Source organism: Schistocerca piceifrons, chromosome 1, assembly GCF_021461385.2.
Source record: "Schistocerca piceifrons isolate TAMUIC-IGC-003096 chromosome 1, iqSchPice1.1, whole genome shotgun sequence".
NCBI lineage: Eukaryota > Metazoa > Arthropoda > Insecta > Orthoptera > Acrididae > Schistocerca > Schistocerca piceifrons.
Genome location: NC_060138.1, coordinates 292327152 through 292340367, shown reverse-complemented (window position 1 = coordinate 292340367; position 13216 = coordinate 292327152). Strand labels below are relative to the sequence as shown.

Below are 13216 nucleotides of genomic sequence, written 5' to 3'. Positions count from 1 at the left end.
AGTTTTAAGTTCCACTCTGAGACATGGCACGACTGCCTCTTCAGCTATTTTAATGAAACAAAAAAAAATCTTCCCATTCGTTTGCCTGGCTGTTACACTTCTTCATACAACTGCCTCATGCTCATATTTTTCGGAGAGGTCACATCTATTTACTGGCATTAGGTCCAACATACTTACGTACTGTGTGTGCTTCTGAATCTGTTCCTAGTAGTTTTCTGACAAGGCACTTAGTAATATTTCGCAGGTTGTCTTTGTCAGCCCCTTCACTTAACAAAAGTTTAATTTCAGTTGAGTATTCGACTATGCTTAAGGAACAGACGTACTAGACTCAGTTTTCCTTTAAACTTTTCGGTAACATTTGCAGCAGAATCAGGTGATCGATAGAAAGATCCAATTGTAAGTTTGTGCCCGCCGTTAATGCTGAGCCTTGCCCAAACAATCTCACACGTAGCTTCTGTTTCGGTGGGTAGAAATTTCCTGTATACTGCAACAATTACATCAACAAACTCAAACGCCTTTACTTGCGAAGTGAATAGCGCATTCACGGTCCTGACACAATATTGTCCAAATTCCAATAATTATACATGGTGATTCTAGACATTCAGTTTTTTTTTCCCTTTATTCTGAGATCGGTGTCAGTTATGTGTGGACCCCAGAGCAGAATATACACTATCGGAGAAAAAAGGTGGAGCGTCCGGAAGGGAAGGAGGAAACTAAATGGAACCTTTCACGAAGAGACGCATGTGATGTTACCTCAGTGATTAAAATACAGAGTCAAATTTGCGAAACACTTTGCAATACGAGCCCATTTATTAGCATGACGTTACGCCCTCTCTGGCCTGAATGTATGCACCGATTTGGTGGGAAAAAAACGACGTAAGGCCTTCATATCGTCTCGTGGGAGAAACTGGCGCGCAGCTATTATAATTGGTACAATGACCTAGTATCCTGGTACTTGCACTGGGACAGAGGTGACGTCCAAGATTCTTCCACACGTACTCTTACTGTCCACGGGAGAACATTAGCGTCACGCAGACACTTCATACAGTCACACGTCATATGTGGACGAGCATTGTGCTGTTGAAAAATGGCACCACCTTATTGTTGCGTAGGACGTAACACATGACAACACATGATACCCGTAACGTGCCATTGTACCATCAGAGATTCCTCAATCACAACCATCTGTGATGCATCTCCACACCATGACGCCAGCGCCTCAGCAAAACATTGAAAGAATGACATCCTCCCTTGAAAGAATGAGGTCTCTTCCTAGATTCCAGCACACTTGCCTTTGATGATCGTTCAGGTTAGTGCAGAACAGCAGTTCATCGCCGAACACAACGCGACGCCATTCCTCACCAGCAAATGCTTCCTTGTAACGGCAGCACTCCAAATGCAACCCACTGTTTGTGGTACTAATGGCAACCTACCCGCTGGTCTCCGATCAATGGTGTGTGTGCATTGCACGTAAGACATTACTTGTATTCAGATGGTGGACGCAGATGCTAAGCGGTTACGATGTGCTCGGTGCACAATACGACGATACTCCATTGTAGTGATGAGACGTGGTCGTCCGGAACCAGACGACGAATATACATGCCCTCATGTTCCCTTGCGGTCCAACGCCGAGCCACTTGTCGCAGAGGAATGCCCACAAATCCTGGTATTGTACGGCTCCTCCACCCGTTAGAATGGAGGCTCGAACACTGGGAGATGCTGACCGCTCACACAGTACGCACCCTCTCCGTCTCTTTCATGACTGTCACTCAACATAAGGTCTGTTCATGCCTCTTGTATACCCTAACAGAGTTTCCTAATGAACGCCACGCTCGACTGCTCCCAAGAGTGCTGCCAACCTGAAAGAATGCCTGGTCTTTAACACATTCCCCATTAGCGATGCGTTGAACAGTAATTAATCAAAGAAAAGCGCTGCAGATGAGCCGCTTTCGATTGCACACTTCGTGGCCCCCTACCCGGTATCAAGTCATTATTGCTCTTCACTCTCATCGAGAGGTATCTTCATTGGTAAAGATTTGCGGAAGCTTTTGAGCTCGAGAGAAGCAGTTCAAAGTACGCACTCCGGTTCTCAAAAAGAGTGCTACTCATCTTCTGTATTTTATCGATAACTTTGAAACGACAATATCGTATATTTACAATCAACACAACATGTGTCCTTTCGTTGGTCAGTTCCCAGACCTCGTTGCAGTATCTTTTCAGGTCAGATTATCATAATACTTTCCTTGGATTTCTATGAAAGTCGAGTCATTCTCAGACACGAACGATACTAATTCAATCGGATGTCTGCTCTGGCTGTCATTGAGAAATCTAACTCTAATTGTTTGTACACGCGCAGAGAGTGAGTACATGTTAAAGTTACATGGACATCCGAGTATGTCTTGTTGGTGCTTCACATTCTTTGTCAGGCAGTGTATTATCTTATGCACGTCGCAGGTAATCCGAAGGACAAAGAAGGAGCCGGCCTTCTTCCCACACATCGATATACCAGAACAATTCAATTACAATTAATGGCTCTGAGCACTATGGGACTTAACATCTGAGGTGATCAGTCCCCTAGAACTTAGAACTACTAAAAACCTAACTAACCTAAGGACATCACACACATTCATGCCCGAGGCAGGATTCGAACCTGCGACCGTAGCGGTCGTGCGGTTCCAGACTGAAGCACCTAGAACCACTCGGTCACATCGGCCGGCGCAATTACAATTAAATATTACAATAAAATAAACAAAGTACTGTCACATGAGGTGATGCGAATCATAAACAAGTCACGTACTCTAGGATTTTTCTGGATTGTCACAATGTCCCGGCGAAAGAGGTAGTTTTGCACGAACCTACAATTTCATTTAATTTCGACTGTGGTACCTGTAACGTTTTTGATGTCTAACAGGTTGTAAATACCTCAGTGACGTATGAAGGTAGCATATATTTCCTTCGGAGTGTAGGAGGTTACTCATGATACAACAGTTAGTATTTACAAAAGTTAACACGATGCTGTCTTTCCATAGTGGTATCTTAATAAACTGTTTTGTTACAGGTACGGAGCATACTGGCTTTACTTGAATCACTCATTCGTAAGTAAACTATTCAAAAATTATCTCTCATCGATCATTAAGGGATGTACTAGCAATAGTGGTAAAAACCTCCAAGATTGTATTTCTCAGGCAAAAACAAGAAGAAAACTCTGTGTCATTAGGTTCCTGAAGTGTTTAGTTCGGAATAGTAAGACATCGTGTACTGCGAACTCATTTAGTGCTAAAATGCTTTCATGAGTTAAGACAAATACGTACGCAAAATCTGTCGTTGATGGAGAATCTCCTCTGAAGCGAGTTGTGGAAATGCAGACAGTACACAATAGGCCGAATGTATTCGAACGTGGTCAGAACTTCATACAACAATTAGCTCAACTTTGAACACTTGTTATTATTATTTATCTATTATTATTATTATTTACGGGTTACTCGAAATTTGCAGCAAACTACGACCGTGATGAACAAATACTTGAGGTTTCTCAGTATGAGTGATTCATATTTCAGAAACTAATAATTTCCATAATTTGTTGAGATAGGACTTTCTTCTTATTTTTGCATGAGTAATCAGATCAGTCACTCACTGTTTTCATTATAGCCTGAATAACTATCAGGTGCTCAAATTTATTATACACCGAATTATGTCTGATTCCTGATAATCTTACATCCAAGTAGTTTATATTACTTAATTGTAGATGATCGACTAGTAAGTTTAATATGAAACACTTTCTTCTGTTTCAGACTTTCATCCCTTCCAGTTCAATTACAAACTTGCCTGGACCTACTGTGAGTACATACGCATATTAATTGTAAATGAACCAACGATCATCCCGTCTGTTTGTGTATCAATAGTACGAATGTCGTCATGTATTGTTGATAAAGTGTTACACCTGAAACATTTAATTATTTACTAGGTGAAATTCATCACAAGAAATGTAAGTAGATTCGCCTTTTTTTTCTGAAAGGCAGTGTTGAAAGTTCAGCCAGCTGTGAGGTGAAATCATACAGTTTCATATACGAGTTGATTCTATGATGATGTTACAACCTTTCACGGATGATGGAGGAGGGTAAATGTGTCAATCTGACGTAAGGTACCCTAGTCCGGCAACGACCGAGTCGAAAGTTGTAAGCGAAAATTGTTCTGTTAATATAGTAGAGTGGGCGATTTTCAGAGGTGGTAGTATACGGACCAATACAAGAAAAAATGTCTTTATTAACATGCAGGTCTGAAAGAACACACAATGTTGACGATCGACATCTGTATGAAATATTTTGAAATTATTTATATGGATTGTGCGGATTTCCTGGAGTGTGATATATTTTTTTTTTTTTTTAATTTCATTAAAGATCCATTTCGGCTAAATTGCCATATACTGCGTATATACTGTCTAGATCGATTGACATACATATAACATCGTTGGGAACTTTACTTTTACGTATTTTCTGCATTATGGTAGTCAGATTACTGCCATAACAAATTAATTACCATCTAATGCAGTAAATATAGCAGGACAGTCAAAATACAGTCCCCAACGATGTCAGTCCATCTAGACAATATATACGGCACTCGATACTGGCAAATCAGCCGAAACAGGTCTGTAGTGAAAGAAAGAAAAAGTAATATCACACAGCAGTGAGTCTGGAAACTCCTTATAAAGACGTCACTTGCTGACTAATAGTACGCTGCAGGCCTTATGGAATATAAAATTTCGAAAGTAATTCTCTGTCTGCGAATACCTTGACATCAGCTGTATAGATCTACTTCCCTATAGTACAATGTAAAAATATATGCCAGGCCGGGACTTGGACCAGGATTTTATTTCGTGAACTTTAATATAAGGATATAGACATTGTGACATATGGAAGTTTAGTCAGCCCTGGAAGCCTGCTCGGATAACGGAAGTGGCTGAGGTGACCGCTTGCTATGTTTTCGCATGTCAATGTTAGGTAGAAGATCTAAACCTAATACATTTAACGTCAAGGAATTAGCAGTCAGCAAGTTAATTTCGAAAAAAAGAAAAGGCTCTGAAACATGGGATTCTAGCGAATACTCGAGAATATGGGCACTTGTTCGTCTTAGGTACTGTGAAACACTACTCTCCTACTGTAACCTCTTTGGTTTATTGTTGGAGGAGATACTATGCACCAAAACGAGAAAATAATGTCAGGTAAATGTGAGCTCCAAATTGCATAATCTACGGGAACTTTGTCAATACCACACCTGTGTTTCACAATAAAGAGGATGAACTAGTGGTCATAGTTCTTCAGGTTTGCATTTTAGAGCCCATGTTTACTCGACTCAGTACCGGTAACATATGCCGCTGTCAGAGATTCCACAACGACTTTTTTTTATAACTTTCGACTCGTCTGTTCCGGACCAGGGTCTCTTACCTACAAAGCCGTGACATTGAGAAATCTAATGGGAACATTGGTCTGGTTTGCGTGTGCTATTTCTAGTGGAGCGGTATTATTGCGACAACTTCTAGCATTTGACGCCGGCAGTGCGTGTCCTATGAACTGAATCATTTTATGTTAGCTGTCGTGGAGGGAGGATACAAACATGGTAGCAGCTGGAGCTGAACTCAATATCTCTTCGTACTTGCATACATAATCACTTTTTTTATTGAGTCCTGATTAAAAAACTCTGCTGCGGCATCTGCAGTGTTTCGTAAAATTCGTTCTGCAGTTATTAAAACCTGTTAAATTATTTCATTGCTTGTTTACACGTTATCATATAAAATGTGATAAGAATACAGCAGAAAATATGTATATCCAATAACAAATGTTAGCAATACGATACCAGTAACTCCAGCATAGATAATAAAAACTAGGAATAACTTACAGCAGTGGCGAAAAATGCGCGAATGAATTTTAACAGAAGTTTGGATCAAGGGAACCCAGCATCTAAGAAAGAGAGACGTTGTTGCTGTTGAGGGATTACCTACTACAGTAAATGCGATACAATGACAGGTAAAACTGCAGTTTGACCGAAAATATGTTCTGCAAGACAACAGGGGCTGTAGCGTCGTTTAATGCTCTACATTACATTTTATGTCGCCCTGTTGATGCACATGGGGAGTCATTAGCACCCAATATTTGAAATAAGCCTTACTAAAGATTGAATTTTCGACCTCGCAGTCAAGGGGTTCCTTGTGAGACCGGTCATCGCACAGAAATCTACTAGGGAAGGCCTAGAACGCTTTTTCATTACAGAGTGGCAAGTTATGCTCACCGTAATTATTCTCGGACAGCTGTGCTGGACACCGCTGACGTATGGATGGCTCTGCTGGAATGGACCCCGGTCACACGCTGAGTTGCTCTCTCGGGACTGTGACTTCAGCGTCCCAACCGTGATATCTCACCGCCGTTCCTCATTCTAGCATCTTCCTACACACAGTAATATTTTACCTCCAAGCCATACATGTCTACCAACAGCGAGAATTATGTACATGGTGGCTAAATAGTGTGAATGAAATAAGTATTGATTACTTCCAGAGCATAGAACGCCGCTAGGACAACGTGTCACATCCATCCAGAAATGTAGGAAACTGCGTTCCCACTTACATAAACTTGCTTGAGCTCTGTCTCCACAACATCACTGTCTAATTTACCAATGGCTCGTTTTCGCGCTCTGAATTAGCTTCACGTCAGGGTCCTCAGAAATTAGAGAGCCATACAATAGGTAGGCTCATTGTTTCAGCTCTAAATGTTTCTTTGGGAAAGGGAGCTATCGCTATCTACAAAACTTATTTTATACATAGGAAAGCGGCGCTCTCACATTGCTTGTGCGGCGATTCGGCCACAGTTTTGCCGCTAGGTAGGCCCGGGTTGTGAGATACACAGGCTGCGTGCTGGAAATCCGACTCCTGCAAAAACAGGCGCCGGAGGACGCAGTCTTCGCTCACGGCAGAGAGCCACTCTGTTTTCATTGCGATCTGTCCATGTAGTGACAAATCCCAGACGCTGTGCCTTTCCAGACTTACAAAAGTCATCTGGAGAACAGGCCGTTCAAGAATTAAGGCGTAATGAAAGAAATGAGACTAGAACCAGCTCAGTATTCCCAGTCCCTGGGATTTGTTATAAGGTAATAAACATTGCCCAAGTAATGTGCACCATTGTCTTTCTCTCCACCACTAATCGATTTTATATAAAATGAAAAAAGCATGCAAAATAGCTTTTCGTGTGCAATGACATCATCTGTGTAAATTTTGTGCCTTAGGTGTCCCTATTCAGTTGGCAGAAGGGCAGCTACAAGTAAAATTTGTCCACTAACCTTCTCAGATGTAATTCGTTTGTCAGAACGTCAAGCCTTCTTATGACTGACAATATCTTTCCCAACATCTCTGCTAACCACAGTATGTAAATAGCCAATTAGATGACATATATACAGTCTCACTCTCAAGGAAGCAACCCCACGTTATCACTGGATTCAATGCTGAAGTCTGGTCCTTTGGAATTATAGAAAATTCAATGGAAAGAGGTACCAAAGACCAGATGAACATATGAAAGACGGACCTTCCTCACAGATCAAAGTCAACGTTGAATCATATGTTCTGAATCTCTCACTTTGAGTGTCATTTAACGTGGTTCCTGGTTCACTCATCCTAATGCAAGATCAATATGATTGCCGCTAAATGTCGGCTCATGCTCTATACCTAGCAAATATAGTGTTCAGAACATTGTATATATGTATATATATATATATATGCCGGCCGCGGTGGTCTTGCGGTTCTAGGCTCCCAGGCCGGCACCGCGCGACTACTACGGTCGCAGGTTCGAATCCTGCCTCGGGCATGGATGTGTGTGATGTTCTTAGGTTAGTTTGGATTAAGTAGTTCTAGGTTCTAGGGGACTGATGACCACAGATGTTAAGTCCCATAGTGCTCAGAGCCATTTATATACAGGGTGATTCAAAAATGCATGTAAATATTTTAAGGGTGTATTTGTGAGGTAAATATAAGACAAAAATGTTCTATAAATGTTTTTCCATAAACGTTTAATTCCAGAGTTATCGTTAAATACGAAAGTCATGTCCGTATCAAAACGACGGCAGTGCAAGCAGCAGGATGCCATATTCTGGTACGTAATTCACATACGTATCTCCCAACAGTTGATTCGAAACTGCATGAATAGTGTTTGTTTTTGTTTGCACGTGATGTTTACTCCTACTGTACGGAAGATGGCGCTGATGTTGTTGGTAACGGAAAAGTACGTCCTGTCGTTCATTCATCGTCGGAAGGCTAAAGGTTTCGTGCACATGATGTACTCAAACAGTGAGTATGCTGATATGCACCTTGTGTATGGTGCAGCAGATGGAAATGCACTTGCAGCAAGACGAAGGTACAGTGAGCTGTTTCCAGGAAGACGGTTACCAAGTCATCAGACGTTTGTATCTGTGGACAGACGTATGCGGGAGTATGGCATTCGTCCTGGGCCACATTCAGGTCGACCACTTGAGCATGCAGTGAACGTCGAGGAACATGTTTTGGACCTGGTAGACCAAGATCCATCTATCAGTACGAGACAAATTAGCGCAGCTGTACGACTTCCACAATCTACTGTATGGCGGCTGCTTCGGAGACAACAGTTGCATCCATTTCACCTGCAAAAAGTGCACGAATTGACACCTGAAGACTATCCTCGCCGTCAGCAATTCTGCCAGTGGTTACAAGAGCGTCATTTGAATGATCCAATGTTCATTCGGCGGATATTATTCACAGATGAGGCCATGTTTACTCGTGCGGGTGTAATCAATTCGCATAATATGCACCAGTGGGCTGTCGAGAATCCTGGCGCGAGAATTGTGCGTGGATATCAACATCAATTCTCCATAAACATTTGGTGTGGTATTGTGGGGAATTACTTACTCGGACCTCATGTTCTGCCTCCAAGGCTGAATGGGCACGCGTACTGCGAATTTTTGGAGGGAGAATTGCCTGGATTGTTACAGGATGTCCCTCTTGCAACACGAGCCACCATGTGGTTTATGCACGATGGTGCTCCCGCCCATTACAGCCGCAACGTAAGGGCGTACCTCAATTCTGCGTATCCACATCGATGGATAGGTCGCGGAGGACCAATTGCTTGGCCAGCCAGATCACCTGACCTGAACCCTTTAGACTTTTATTTATGGGGCCGACTAAAGACATTGGTGTATTCTTCTGCAGTACCGAACAGAGAAGTGCTACAACAAAGAATTGAAGGTGGTTGTGAAATTATTCGTGGAGAGTTGAACGGACTGTGTAATGTGCAGAGATCATTGATGCGACGAGCACGGGTCTGTCTGCAAGTTCAGGGACAGCATTTTGAACATGCATTGCATTAAGATTTGTGCAAATACAGTACAGTACAGTACAGTCTGTAAAATTCTTCAATTTTCCTTAGTTATTGTGCATTGCTGTAGTTCAATCAACAGGACCTAAATTAATACAGTGTTCGCGAGGAATTGTTTCAGTTTCTTACGTCACGTTTATTTATCAGTTTGCGTTGTTAGTCCAAATGCACTGTAATTAAACTGTGAACTCTGGGAATTAAATACCTTACGTTGTATTGAATGTATTATCCTGTTTTGTTCATAACTCTGTAATAAGCCAAGTATGGAAAAAATTGTATAGAACATTTTTGTCTTATATTTACCTCACAAATACACCCTTGAAATATTTACATGCATTTTTGAATCACCCTGTATATATGTTGTAAATATCATCACTAACAGTTGTGACGACGTGAGATTACAAAGATATCTCTACTGTGGTACATTTGCACTTCATGATCGAAAGATCTAGTAGACACAATGACATCAGGTAGCCATGTTTCCAGGATTACTAAGTAGCTAAATGAGTGTTGAATGAAACGTTACATTTAAGTCAACAGGTGCTAGGATTACTTGAATTACTTTTTTGCGAATATATGGTCTGTACAAGTTTAGTGACAATAAATTTTCGGTATCATCCTGGATTTCTTAAATGCAGACAGCCAGTACACAAAAAGTATGTCATATAAAATAGCAGCTCAAACACAAAAATGACAATATACGTTCAACATGACATAGAGAACACTGCAAAATTTTACATAGTATACAAACTGAAATGAGCCTGGACGTTTAGCTGTCACTGTCCTTTGGAAGGTCACAAGAGAACTGAGGTTCACTCAGCACACACGAGTACATCGGGGTTGAGAGAAGCACAAAGTATAGTGGGAGGACATGCTGACTAGTTCGATGCAGCTCTCTCGTTGTCACTTGCAGTGTGTGTGTGCCCCATCTGGCAAATGCAGTCAAACTAGTGGACAGCAAGTGGAACTCCATCACTTCTCCAAGGTACATTGCACAGAGGAGTGGCAGCACGCTGCGTGTGGCATCACCTCACTTGCAGGTAACTTGGCTAGCATTATCCCATCGTGACAGTGTTTTGGCTACAGTTGTGTATGAACAAGAAGTGGATCATTACTCCAGTGTTCGTGTCGACGTGACTGGTGCTGGTCGTAGTGATCAACTCGACTGTACCCAGACTGTGTGTTGCTAAATGGTTCAAATGGCTCTAAGCACTATGGGACTTAACATCTGAGGTCATCATTTCCCTCGACTTAAAACTACTTAAACCTAACTAACTTAAGGACATAACACACCTCCATGCCCGAGGCAGGATTCGAGCCTGCGACCGTAGCAGCAGCGCCGTTCCGAACTGAAGCGCCTAGAACCGCTCAGCCACAGCTGACGGCCTGTGTGTGTTGCTATTTTGCTTACTAGAGCTGAACAAAAACTAGTTGTGGTATAGCTTGGACAGTCATTCCGCACTGCCCAAAAGTTCAACAGGAAAAGGTGTGCTGATCTGCAGGGAGCACGTCGATAAACAGCATTGGAAGTTTCAGCTGTGAGAACTGCAATTGCAGCTGATATGTTGTGTAGCTACGAAATGCATTATGGTAGAGACTGGCTATTTGCTACTGGTCCGTAGCTGGAGAAAAGGGCAATTTATGTTAAGGAGTGGCAGACTCATTCTGTGAAGAACCTTTTGAATTATCCAGTTCATTAGTTGTGACATAACACTAGCCATACCATATCTGGAGGTTTCCTCATGCCTCGAATTCCATCTGTTGACATACGGCGCTGTGATGTAAACGACTGCTGCTCACCTTGCAGCCACGTGCCAGTCACTGGAAGCTATTTTTCCCTTGTCTCCTTGGACCTGCACCCGCCGTGTGCCACTGACGTAAGCTCCATGCCACAAGTTGTCGAGTGACTGTAGATTGGCGGACCTGGATCGTAGATGCTGCCAGCGACTGAGGCCTCATGCCGCCGCACTGTGAAGTACACTTTCTTCCTTCTGGATACACTTCACCACGCCCCTTGTTGTGTCATGTTGGTTCACATTGCAAATTGCCACAGTGACCCCATTTCTCGGCTCCATGACTCTGCAAAATACTCAAAGGAGCAAACCCAGTACAAGATTACTAAAATCTGAAATACGACTGTGCAAAATAGAGTGATATTATTACTGCAACAAAAATATACCATGCTCTTAAACAGATACTCCAAACTACTGTAAAGTACCATGTATAAATTGTACAATATAAAATCATGATTGGTGTGTCTTGAAGTGTAACCAAATTTGCTTAACAGTGCCGCTGATGGCTGAATGATCTATAACTCCTGCCATATCATGCTTTTGTGGAGGAGACCACATTATATCAACTTATTAAATGTTGTTCCGCAGTGCACGGAGCAATGCCTTCAGTATTCTATTGAGATACTTCCAAGATTCTCTTGCAATTAACAGATCGTCCAAGTAACTAGTAATGTACTTCTCCGCTGATTCATTGAGGATACCATTAAGTCCACGAATAAACGCAGCTGATATATCCAGAATGAGATTTTCACTCTGCAGCGGAGTGTGCGCTGATACGAAACTTCCTGGCAGATTAAGACTGTGTGCCGGACCGAGACTTGAACTCGGGACCTTTGCCTTTCGCAGGAAAGTGCTCTACCAACTGAGCTACCCAAGCACGACTCACGTCCCGTCCTCACAGCTTTACTTCTGCCAGCATCTCGTCTCCTACCTTCCAAACTTTACAGAAGTTCTCCTGCGAACCTAGCAGAACTAGCACTCCTGAAAGAAAGGATATTGCGGAGACATGGCTTAGCCACAGCCTGGGGGATGTTTCCAGAACGAGATATTCACTCTGCAGCGGAGTGTGCGCTGATATGAAACTTCCTGGCAGATTAAAACTGTGTGCCGGACCGAGACTAGAACTCGGGACCTGAGCGTCTCTCCTGCAGAGTCTTCCACAGGAGTTTATCTATCATCTCCGTAACACTTACGCGATTACTAAATGATCCTGTAACGAAGCGCGCTGCTCTCCGTTGGATCTTCTCTATCTCTTCTATCAACCCTGTCTGGTACGGATCCCACACTGCTGAGCAGTATTCAAGCAGTGGGCGAACAAACGTACTGTAACCTACTTCCTTTTTTTTCGGATTGCATTTCCTTAGGATTCTACCAATGAATCTCAGTATGGCATATACATTACCGACGATCAAATTTATATGACCATTCCATTCTAAATCACTCCTAATGCGTACTCCCAGATAATTTGTGGAATTACCTGTTTCCAGTTGCTGACCTGCTATATTGTAGCTAAATGATATGGGGTCTTTCTTTCTATGTATTCGCAGCACATTACACTTGTCTACATTGAGATTCAATTGCCATTCCCTGCATCATGCGTCAATTCGATGCAGATCCTCCTGCATTTCAGTACAATTTACCATTGTTAAAATCTCTCGATATACCACAGCATGATCCGCAAAAAGCCTCAGTGAACTTCCGATGTCATCCACAAGGTCATTTATGTATATTTTGAATAGCAACGGCCCTACGACACTCACCTGCGGCACACCTGAAATCCCTCTTACTTCGGAAGACTTCTCTCCATTGAGAATGGCATGCTGCGTTCTGTTATCTAGGAACTCATCAATCCAATCACACAATTGGTCTGATAGTCCATATGCTCTTACTTTGTTCATTAAACGACTGTGGGGAGTTGTTCAAACTCCTTGCGGAAGTCAAGAAACGCGGCATCTACCTGGGAATCCGTGTCTATGGTGTTCTGAGTCTCGTGGACGAATAGTGCGAGCTGGATTTCACACGATCGTCTTTTTCGAAACC

General features: G+C 42.4%; 1 protein-coding gene across 1 annotated transcript in view; it reads left to right on the top strand.

Moving 5' to 3' along the window:
- LOC124794370 overlaps positions 1-13216 on the top strand; it is a 117511-nt gene that overhangs the window by 51251 nt on the left and 53044 nt on the right. Inside the window, exons 3-4 of the mRNA XM_047258090.1 lie at positions 3059-3095; positions 3792-3836. Coding sequence (XP_047114046.1) covers positions 3059-3095; positions 3792-3836 — 82 coding nt within the window. The remainder of the gene's footprint in view (positions 1-3058; positions 3096-3791; positions 3837-13216) is intronic.